Source organism: Nicotiana tabacum, chromosome 17, assembly GCF_000715075.1.
Source record: "Nicotiana tabacum cultivar K326 chromosome 17, ASM71507v2, whole genome shotgun sequence".
In the NCBI taxonomy this organism is placed as follows: domain Eukaryota; kingdom Viridiplantae; phylum Streptophyta; class Magnoliopsida; order Solanales; family Solanaceae; genus Nicotiana; species Nicotiana tabacum.
Window position 1 is genome coordinate 139,900,446 of NC_134096.1, and position 11,782 is coordinate 139,912,227.

The 11,782-nt window shown below is 36.2% G+C and overlaps 1 protein-coding gene across 2 annotated transcripts; it reads left to right on the forward strand.

Annotated features, from left to right (window-relative positions):
* The first annotated feature begins 10,460 nt into the window (after positions 1–10,460).
* Positions 10,461–11,575, forward strand: LOC107784792 (uncharacterized). Of its 2 annotated transcripts, none has more exons than XR_012701013.1 (3): positions 10,461–10,799; positions 10,889–10,971; positions 11,203–11,575. XR_012701013.1 is itself a non-coding variant. In XM_016605974.2 (3 exons), the coding sequence occupies exons 1-3, from the start codon at positions 10,648–10,650 to the stop codon at positions 11,371–11,373; spliced, it is 375 nt and encodes a 124-aa protein (XP_016461460.1). In that variant the 5' UTR covers positions 10,461–10,647; the 3' UTR covers positions 11,374–11,575. The 2 variants fall into 2 exon arrangements, 1 of the variants encoding a protein (XP_016461460.1); XM_016605974.2 differs by having other exon boundaries at positions 10,920–10,971.
* Positions 11,576–11,782: the final 207 nt, after the last annotated feature.

Here is an 11,782-nt window from a genome sequence, read left to right on the forward strand (position 1 = left end):
CGCAAGGTGACGAGTGGGTATACAGCCTATATGTAGTATTGACCGGTTTAGATTGTCTAGTCTCTTTACATGCTTTTGATTAAATTGTCATAACATATGGTATCTCGTTGTTAGACTACTCTTACATGCTCTATATGATGTGGTTACCATTTATTTATCTCTTACTCGTTATTTGGCCCTTATATGCCTTCGTTGAAGTCATTGCCTTCCTTATTGTCTTGTTACCTCTTAATTGTTGAGTTCTTCTATGACTATGTGCATATCTGCTACATGTCCAAAGTGTTGTGATTGCCTGCTTAGTTATCACGTGCCTTACATGTCCTGTTATTTTGTATAGGTTGTTGTATTCCTTTGATTTTTACGTGGTTCCCTTGTTGCCGTGTACTCATACTCTTAGTTGTAGAAAATCTTGTAAATTGATTTATTGAATTGTTGTTGTTGATTTAAATTATTGTACGGGGGATCGGGTTGCACGCCGCAACAGGTGAAATAAGGGAGGTGGTGGAATAAGGGAGGATATTTATATTGTGATATTGTTATTGTACGGTGGGATCGGGTTGCGCACCGCAACATATTATATTTATTGTTATGATATTGATATTATATGGTGGGATCGGGTTGCACGCCGTAACAGGTGAAATAAGGGTGAATTGATATGGTAGAATAAGGGTAACTTATGAGATTGATATTATATGGTGGGATCGGGTTGCGCGCCGCAACATATCTTGTATTTTGGTATCCCCTGTTTTACTGTATTGGCTTTAGTTCCTTCGTACGAGACTTTGATAATCTGTACTTCTGGTTTTCGCTGTGTTCTGAGGATTGAATTATTGTCATTGACTTATTGCCTTGCCGTCATTTCCTAAGCTGTTTTCCTAATACTATTATTCTGGCGAACTGATTTTCAAAGTGAATTTACTACGTTAAGTCATTACCTCCTGCTCTGCTGAGTTGTTAGTAATATAGTGATTTAAAATGAAAGAATTAATATCATGCTACCTTGTGTGACTTATAAGTTAGAACTCACTGTATATTTCAGTATTTACTATTTCTAATAGTTGTTATATTTTACCTCAATTGATTTCTCAACTTAATCTCCTTAACCTGTTTGAGGTTGTTATTCTACTTTAAAAAAGGAATTATTATTATGTTTTAATTTAATAAATTCTATATTAAATGCAATAGCTTATTCAATGTTGTATTTTATTTGAAAACGTTATTTTTTTTTCACTCAAATGATTTCTAAAATAAACTCATCTTTCTCGTTGATTTCCTATTTGGCCTAGAAACTGTAAATTTACTTTATGTTATATAAACGGAATCTCTTGAATATCTTAATTAGCATTTGATACGGATATTATGTACCAAATAGCACGTGGATTTTGCTGTGCAAAGTGAGATGGAAAGAAGTGGGCACAAGGTGCCAGGTGTGTTAAAGGTTTGGAAGCTGTGATTTATGGTATAAGATTACGAGAACTGGGATTGTTGGAATCGTGTATTAGAAATGATTTGATTGGTCGAGTTGACATTGTTTCCCTACTTGAGCACATTTACACTTATTTGTATCCCAACTATGTTGTCGTTTAATTACTTGGTTATTTCTCGTCACTACTGTTTTCCCCTTATCGTCACTACTGTTTGTAATTTGATTTCTTCCTGCTATTGGCATTACTTCGATATCCCTATCTTGTTAGCTTTATGTCATATCCTGCTCAGGTTTATATGTTCGGTAGGTGTGTTGACCTGGCCTCGTCACTACTTTACTGAGGTTAGGCTTGATAATTACTGGGTACCACCGTGGTGTACTCATACTACACTTCTGCACATCTTTTTGTGCAGAACCAGGTACTTCGGATCGAGTTGGTTTTGAGACTTATGCTTGGTGTGGTTGGAGACTTTCAGGTACACCTGCCGGGCGTTCGCAGGCTTCGAAGTCACCTTCTAATTATATTTATTTCCATTGTTTCCTTTTGTTCGGGAACAGTGATGTATTCATTATGTATAACTACTCCTAGAAAGGCTTATGACTTATACTACCGGTTTTGGGATTGTAAATTGTACAGAGATTTCTATTTTGAAATTGTTCGATGTTAGTAAATATTGTCGTTATTTCTGTTAATGTTAGACTTACCTAATTTTAGAGACTAGGTGCCATCACGATTCCTTCGGAGGGATTTTGGATCGTGACAAGTTGGTATCAGAGCTCTAGGTTCATAGGTGCTACGAGTCATAAGCAGGTTTAGTAGAGTCTTGCGGATCAGTACAGAGATATCTGTACTTATCTTCGAGAGGCTACGAAAACTATTAGAAAATTACACTTCTTTCATTCCTTGTCGTGCGACATTGATTCAGCTCGATCATATACCTTATATTCCTTTGCATTCCCTCATGTATGGTATTGCGCTCTCGGTATCAGTTATGCGCCAGCGGTTTGTGATGTCGCAGATGTGCTACGAGGGAGCCAGAGATGCTCAAATATTATCTCAACGTGTCATCCCGACTGAAGATGCGGAGGTATTGAAGTACTATTCAGTTGTTCACATGGAGGTGCAGCGGCTCCCGACATCTGGTTGATGAGTACGAGCTTGGGAAGGTTTAATTGGTTGACTAGTCATCGAGATCGTGGTGGGGTCACGAGGCAGATGTTGATTGAAGATAGTTGGTGGTATTGGAGACTATGTAGTTTGTATGGAATTTCTACTCAGTGAAAGGTACATGTTATCATTCAAGGCATTGAAGGAAGCGAGTTTGACGGTCACGAGAATAGACGTGCGCTTAGTAAATGACTTGGAGTACCTTGTGGTTGGTGTTGTACGAGCTGTGGGGGTTAGTTTTGCGGATCATCAGATGTTGTTTTCTATGGCTTTGCGCCAAGTGGGGGAGTCCACTAGCGGCATTCAGATTGCAGAGTCAGATTTACATCAGTATTGGCCTGAGATGTGTATATATGGTATTGGAAGGTTCCCCAAAATTTGTGTATGATTAAGATCTGAGATCTTGCATGGGATGATGTTGGGGCTTACAGTGTTTCTGGGTCATTAATGGATCTATATTTCAGTATCAAAAAGGGGTCGGAGGAACAACTTCAGATTCACAGAAGGTCTATTCAGCGTGGGCATCTTGGTTGCGGTATTACAGGGTGCTTCAGAGAAAATGCGGTGGTTTATGAGCTTCCGGGCTACGTAGTTCGTGCTAGGATTATCTGCATTTAGGCTTTGATTAGGATCGTTGCATATCGATAGGGAAAAGTATTACCCAGAGGAAAAACAAGGAGTATCCGAAAAAATGGGTCAGCTGTGTGGTGTTGGGTCAGCATAGCAATGGAAGTAATTGGTCCTTTTGAATAGGAATTCTCTACTGGCATTTGTGGCAGTACTCTTGGGTTGGAGGGTTTGTGTGACCTGGTTGAGTTGGGGAGATGCGGTCCTAATGGCTTAGTTGCGTGTCGGCGGATCTCGGAGAGTTCTCGATGGTTTCGGAAATGGCTTGAGTCGGCGGTCTGCTATGGGCATAAGGAATATGTTGTACATTATGGTTTTCTCCTGGATGGATATCAGAGTTAATAGAATGTTGGCATTATTGGATATCATGTGTGAAGAGCATGCATTTTAGGAAGGAACCTTGAGTTTTGGGTTGTGGGTGCGTGGCTAGTGGCATGGTGATTAATGGGTTTTGAGGCCTTTGAGGTTCAGGTTTTGTTACGCGGACGAAAAATCTATATGGATGCTTCAGTAAGATGATGGGGTGTGAGTGATGTATCAGCCATTCGAGTAGCGTAGTTGAGTTCGGGTATGGAAAGTTTGGTATTCATGAGGTTTTGGGGCTGGATGTCCTCATATGCGGACTATTTCTTATTTGCAATTGTGAAGGAATGTTGAGAATGGGATAACTGATGGTATAAATTGTTGATAGGTTGCTATGGACTTTTGGGAGGATATTTACCTATTTGGGAATGATCAGGATTTGGTTTGGGGGCTATTCGAAAGCTCATTAAGAATGTGTACTTTATATCGGATCAGGTTTGGGTACTCTTGTGAAGTTGATATCACGGTTATGTTATCGGGTAGAATAGATATCATTTGTGCCTCTGGCCTATGTTATGTGCTACTCTCTTATGCTGTGATGGGCTGTGAGGTTGTATGATTATTCTCCACGCATGTTGTAATTCCGTTCAGGCCTTATGGCGATGTGGGCGAGATAGCCCTCGTGGTGTTGATTTGCTCATTGCACCTTAGTTGTGCTTGCTTTCTTTCATGTTTTATTAATTCTATTCATTTTCCCACAGTTATACTTGTGCACTCTAGTGTGCTTGATATCAATATTCATGTGATCAGTGACCCGATCACTTTGGCTTGATGAGTATTTGGGAGCGGGCTGCACGCCGCAACGGATGTTATGTGGGATACCCTTTCCTTGTGTTTATTTGGTGTTTTGTTTTCCCTTTGTCGGGTGATTTAATGAAAATGTACTTTTGTTGTTACGCATGTTGTACTTGTTAGATAATCCTCATACCTTGCTTTCCTTCTATTTATATTACATAACTGAGTTATTGCTGGTTAGGTATACGAACCGTGTTGTGTGAGATTCTGTGTGGTTCAGTGATAAGTTGCCATTTGGGCTGCTTGCTTGGTGTACGGACGAGAGTGTTTTTTGACTTGTTGACTTCATGGGCGGCTATGAGTTCCCGCATGTTTCTTTATAATGGGCAGCATTGTGGAGGTCCGGAACAAGGTTCTATTCAATGGGAAGTGTATTGCCGACATCCAGAATGTTGTTTGAGCATCTATGGTGGTCAGAAGTTATTACTACGGGCATTTGAGTTGCGTGGAACATCATGTGAATGTACTATGGGTTGGAGTGTGGCTCGATTCAGCTTGATCAGGTTTATACGGTGTGATGATGCGAGATTCGGGTCCTATGATAAGTTTCAGATGTTGAGGGGTGGGTTCTGCCCTAAGGCTACGGACTAAGGATGAAGTGAAATCTTCAGTTAAGTTGCGTTGTCAGTCCTACATAGGTTTGGGTGATGGGGAATCACCCCGGGTGTATGTATGGTGAGCTCATACAGTGGTTTGATGGCTTTGGAACGACTCCGGGCACGTTCGAAGACGAACGTATGTTTAAGTGGGGGAGGATGTAACGACCCGAACGATCGTTTTGAGCAATTGTGTCTGGTTCGGCAGTTTGAGGTCAAGAGTAGCTTCACATAGTGTATTATGACTTGCGTGCATCATCGGTTCGGGTTTTTGAGAAGTTCGGAAAGGATTTTTAGAAGTGACTTCATTTGAGAAGCTTGAAGTTGAAAAAATTGATCAAGATTTGACTTTTGAGTATTTGACCTCGGATTGGAGTTTCGATGGTTCCGATAGGCTCGAGTTGTGATTTTGGACTTAGGCGTACGTCCGGATTTGGATTTGGAGGTCCGTAGGGTAATTTGAAGCATTTCAGCGAAAATTGGAAAGTTGAAGTTTTGTAAGTTTGAGACGTTTGACCGAGAGTTGACTTTGGTAATATCAGGGTCGGAATGCGATTCCGAGAGTTAGAATAGCTCTGTTATGTCATTTGGGACTTGCCTGCAAAATTTGGTATCATTTGGAGCTGATTTGATATGGTTCGGACGCTTGATTGCGATTCTAGAAGTTCTTGAAGTTCATGGTGATTTTTCATGTGTTTTGGCATCCGATTCGTGGTTCTAGAGGTTATTTTGGTGTTTCGATTGCGAAAGCGAGTTCGTGTTATGTTTTTAGACTTGCGTGGATGTTTGGCATGGAGCTCCGAGGGCTCGGATGAGTTTCGTACGCGTTTCGGAGTGTTGGAAGAAGGTTCAGCTATGCTAGTGTCTCTGTTCTCGCATTTGCGAGGATTTCATCGCATGTGCGAGATCATTCTCACATTTGCAACGATGGGCTGGGGCAGGGGAGTTCGCATTTGCGAACTACTTCATCGCATTTGCGATTAGGCAGCTCCGCATTTGCGGCATAATCAGTCGCTTTTGCGAAAACACTGAGCTCGTATTTGCGAGTCTTATGTCGCATTTACAAACTTTGACAGAGCTGGCCAGCCTTCGCATTTACTTTTGTCACATTTGCGAGCATCTCAATTGCGATCCAGATGTCGCAAATGCGACATCTGAGGCTGGTATTAAGACTCCCATTTCGGGAGTTAGCTTCATTTTATCATATTTTGAACCCTAGGTCCGAGAGTGGGCGATTTTGAGAGAAGATTTTCATATCAAATCATTGGGTAAGTGTCTCTAATCAATTTTCAATTATATTCTGTGATTATATCTTAGATTTAACATCAAATTCATGAGAGTCTAAAGGAAAATTTGGGGAAAATTGTAAAATCTTTCAAAAATAAAAAATGATGATTTGAAGGACGAATTGGTGTCGAAACTTGATAATTTTTGTATGGTTGAACTCATATCGGAATGGGTATTCGGTTTTTTTAAAATTTTATCGGGTTCCGAGGTGAAAGCCCGGGGAGTTGACTTTTGTTGACTTTTTTTTTTTTTTGCAAATTATATAAGGATCATAGCTTTGTTAATTGAAATTGTTTTCTCTTGCATTTGTTTGATGTATTTAAGTCGTCTTTGGCTAGATTGGGCCGAGCGATGGTGAATTGGTAAAGAAAAAGCTAAATTGAGTATTGAATTGGCCGAATTGAGGTAAATGTCTTGTCTAACTTTGTGTGGGGGAAACCACCCCTTAGGATTTGAGTTAATTGTGTTATCTTGTTATGTGAAAGCCGTGTACGCAAGGTGATGAGTGGGTATACAACCTATATGTGGTATTGACCGGTTTAGATTGTCTAGTCTCTTTACAATTAAATTGTCATAACATGTGGTATCTCGTTATTAGACTACTCTTACATGCTCTATATGATATGGTTAGCATTTATTTACCTCTTACTCGTTATTTGACCCTTATATGCCTTCGTTGAAGTCATTGCCTTCCTTATTGTCTTGTTACCTCTTAATTGTTGAGTTCTTCTACGACTATGTGCACATCTGCTACATGTCCAAAGTGTTGTGATTGCCTGCTTAGTTATCATGTGCCTTACATGTCCTGTTATTTTGTATAGGTTGTTGTATTACTTAGATTTTTACGTGGTTCCCTTGTTGTCGTGTACTCATACTCTTGGTTGTAGAAATTCTTGTAAATTGAGTTATTGAATTGTTGTTGTTGATTTAAATTATTGTACGGGGGATCGGGTTACACACCGCAATAGGTGAAATAAGGAAGGTGGTGGAATAAGGGAGGATATTTATATTGTGATATTGTTATTGTACGGTAGGATCGGGTTGCGCGCCGCAACATATTATGTTTATTGTTATGATATTGATATTATATGGTGAGATCAGGTTGCACGCCGCAACAGGTGAAATAAGGATGAATTGATATAGTAGAATAAGGGTGACTTATGAGATTGATATTATATGGTGGGATCGGGTTGTGCGCCGCAACATATCTTGTATTTTGGTATCCCCTATTTTACTGTATTGGCTTTAGTTCCTTCATATGAGACTTTGATAATCTGTACTTCTGGTTTTCGCTGTGTTCTGAGGATTGAATTATTGTCATTGACTTATTGCCTTGCCGTCATTTCCTGAGCTCTTTTCCTAATACTATTATTCTGGCGAACTGATTTTCAAAGTGAATTTACTACGTTGAGTCATTACCTCCTGTCCTGCTGAGTTGTTAGTAATATAGTGATTTAAAATAAAAGAATTAATATCATGCTACCTTGTGTGACTTATAAGTTAGAACTTGCCGTATATTTCAGTATTTACTATTTTTAATAGTTGTTATATTTTACCTCAATTGATTTCTCAACTTAATCTCCTTAATGATTCTGTTCCGCTTTTAATTATTTTAAACAATTATGAAATTTATTTAAACAAGTCGCGATGTCGCGCGCTCGCTTGTTTTTGTACATATTGCGAATCGCGTCACATGAAATGCACTCGCGATCTACAGCATATTGATTTTTATTATTTGAAGTTGGGATCAAGTCGCGTGAAACGCGCACTTGAGTTTAGAATTATGTATCATGACTATACCACGGGAACCGTACCCATAATCAAAATAATTTATTATTAATCGTGCCTAAAGCAAGCTACGAGGTTTGGATATTATTTATTCTCCTAAGATTTGAGATTAGTGAGGCCATGAATTATGAAATCAATTGTGGAAAAGGATCAGCTTTTGCTCTTAATTATTCTGGCCCAAATAACTTAAAATTAATCATAGCACAATTGGCTTTTTAAAGCCAATTAATGAGTATGCCCAGTTACTAGTTCATCAAGCTACTCCACTATCCATTAGTCAATTGCAGTAGTACATGTTTCATTAAGCAAAGCCCAACCACCGGGCCCAATCATCTTTTTTTTAAAGTCCAAACCTCATTTTTTAATTTTAACTAGCAGACATGGATTTTATCCCCAAAGTTCAAACATTCACTACGTACCCAAAAATCATATTTTCATCAATCTTCATGTTAATCAAACAAGAAAGTAGCAAAATTTAACAAAGCTAATGAGACGTAACAATTAATACAGAAGAAAAAACATTTCAATTTTCATGAAGCTAAATAAGATCAAATTATATATTTAAGTACAATATCTTAACAAAACAATGATGGGAGAAATGGACATTTACAAGACTGTTTTGAAACTCGGATAATGGACAAGGATGCAAATGGAGCCTCGACCAAAATCGATAAACGGAGCTCGAACTCGACGACTCAACTTTGGAGTTGTTGTTTTCTGTACAAAAGGGGACTGTTTTGCTGGGTTTTCGGCTCGTTTTTGTCGTTCTTTTTAGCTTGGTTTCCAGTTGGTTTCGGGGTTAGAGTTTGGTGATGGAGTGCTAGATTTTTCGAAAGAAAGCCGAAGAAAGAATGACACGAATAGAAATTCCCTTAGCGTAGAATAAGCAAAAATATTTCTCTCAATTTCCTCCTCCCTATTTTTTTTTTCTCCTTCTCTCATTTTTTTTCTCTTCACATTTCTCTTCTATTTATATAAAAATATTCGGAATTTTCAGATTTTTTTAAATTTTATTATTATTTTTTTAATTCAAAAGAATTCCCACTTCTTATTATTTTTTAAAAAGATTCTCCACTTTCCTTTACTTTTATTTTTTAATTTCTCACTTTTTAAATTTTATTATATTTAAATTCCCACTTTTTTACTTTTTTTTTTATTTTCCACTTATTTTACATTTCTTTTTTTAATTTTCACTTACTTTTACTTTTTTTATAAAAAAAAAATTCAGCTACATTTACTTTTATTTTTTTATTCCAACTTTCTTTTACTTTTTTTTTTTTTTTAAATTTCTACATTCTTATACTTTTATTTTTTTTAATTTTTCACTTTCTTTTACCTTTTTATTAAATAATTTTCACCTACTTTTACTTTTATTTTTTAATTCTATATTTCTACTTTTCCTATTTTTTTTAATTCCCATCCGAAATTTTAAAAAAAAATTTAATTTCTTATCCAGTTTTTTAAATTATTATTAATTTTTACCCCTATATATATATAAGTGTAACAAAGTTAAAAATTATATATTAAATTTTTAAAAATATTTACATAATAGAAGGTGATAAAAATTAAAATATAGTAAAAAAATTAGGCGCTCACACATGACCTGATCAATTCATAATGAAAATTTTAATGTGAAAATGATCAAATGCAGAATTTATACCTTCTAAGATATGTGTTACTCTTGTTGTTCATCTAATAACAATATCAAGACAGGCTAATGTTACTTAAAGCATATTAGATGATCAACAAGAGTAACACATACAGGCTAATGCTACTAAAAGCATATTAAGACGTGGAAGATATATATTTATTGTTATGTCATATTTATTATTTACTATAAATCATATGCAAGTATACTGTTGTACCAATAATTTGATCATCTCACTAAATAAGAATTAGATATGACTCCTCAAAGCTAAGTTGCATCAATGTCCGACTTTTATTATTCCAACATTATATATGCTTGAAAATAATTTTTTATTTTTTATACTTTATAAAATTATTTATTTATTCTATAGATAAGTTCATAATAAAGATTAAAAATAAATAAGAATGTCATAATATAAAAAAGTGAAAAAAATAAAGGTTGAAAATTTAGAGGGCAAAATAGGTATTTGGCCGGTAGAAGTTTGAGAAATCTGCTCTTTTCAGTAATATAAGCATGACATGGAAACAAATTATTAAAACATAAGCCGAGAGTTACATAATGAACGCAAAAATCTTGGGAACTTAAACACTTGGACCAGTAATTATTGTCCAGATGATAAAATGGAGAAGAAATAGGAATAAAAAAACTCTAGTCAAAGACCTTACCCTACGTAAAATCTTGGCCAAGCAATGGCCTCTTCGCTCTTTCACTATAACTAACTTCTATAAGCCCAGTATACTTCACTATTTTATCTCTATTTTTTTCACTGTCTTTGAGATAAACTTGTGGCTAATGTTAACTTATGGTAAAAAAAATGTGTCATTGCCATTTTCTGAAAAGGTATAAATAAGCAGGACCAGCTATAGAAACTGTCACAAGTTCTCGTACTTGTGACATTTAATTAGTAGAACTACACTTTTTCTTTACATGTTAAATTAGTAGACGACAGATGCATCATTCTTCAGTGAAGAGCATTTTTGTTGAGGAGAAAAATAAGCTGAACAATGGAGGAAATAATGTGCCACCTATTTGCCCTAAACCTAGAAGACCTGGTTCAACTATTCCTGAATTCCTCAAATCCCTGAATTACAACGATAATAGGTACTTCTTCTTTTATTCCATTTTTAGTCCAATTTTTCACATTTTTATATTTTTCTTTCTCTACTTTATAATGTAATGGTGTATTGTAGAGAAATAATATTTGGAAATTCATGTGATCAGCCAGAAGAATTTTGATGGAAGAAGTGGGATTCTCAACATCGTTGCTGATAAGGTTTGTTCTCTAAGCCAAGATTCCCCAGAGGAAAATATATACATATATAGGAGTAAAGATTTAGTTTGAAACTGGAAGCTTTTGGGAACTTTGATAGACTAATTCTTTTTGTTTGATATATACATTTGCTTTATCAATGGGATGTTTGGTTTTCTTTTCTATAATTAAAATGTCTGAATACGAGGAGATCTCTCTTATTTGCTTTTTTAACAAGAGAATGTATGAACGCAGACAAGAGATGGAAGAAAATCGCCATTATATTACTCGGGGTCTCCTCCGGGGAGAACAGATAATCCTTTGGTTCACGACGTGCGATTTATTCAGCAAATGGAGTATTTTTCACCTTTGACAAGAACTAATTTATCTGATAAATTTGGATTTACCTCTGTCTCTCCAGCTTGAGCCTTACACAGAGTTTACCAATTTTTTCACAATTTTGTTTACTTTAAGAAGCAGAGTGATAAGATGTATAAGAAGTCAAGACCCCTTTTTAAGGGATTTAAGCTTTATTTTTTATTTTTTTTATTTTTTTGTGGGTACTGCATGAGTGCCCTCTTAGATTGTCACATGATCAAACTTTCTGTAAATATTACGATTTTTATTAGTTTTTTTCTTTTGGTTTTGATTCAATTTAATATTACATGTACATGTTTAACTTTTATAGTGACTTGAACTTAATAATATTGTCGCTTAAGTACTAGTTTTTGGGTAAATGCTTACGAATTTGAGCAATTAATGCCTCGAACTCTTTTCTTCCTTTTGTCTAAACTTTTGTCCATCATCTGAGATTTTGTTTAAAGTTAGAGAATTT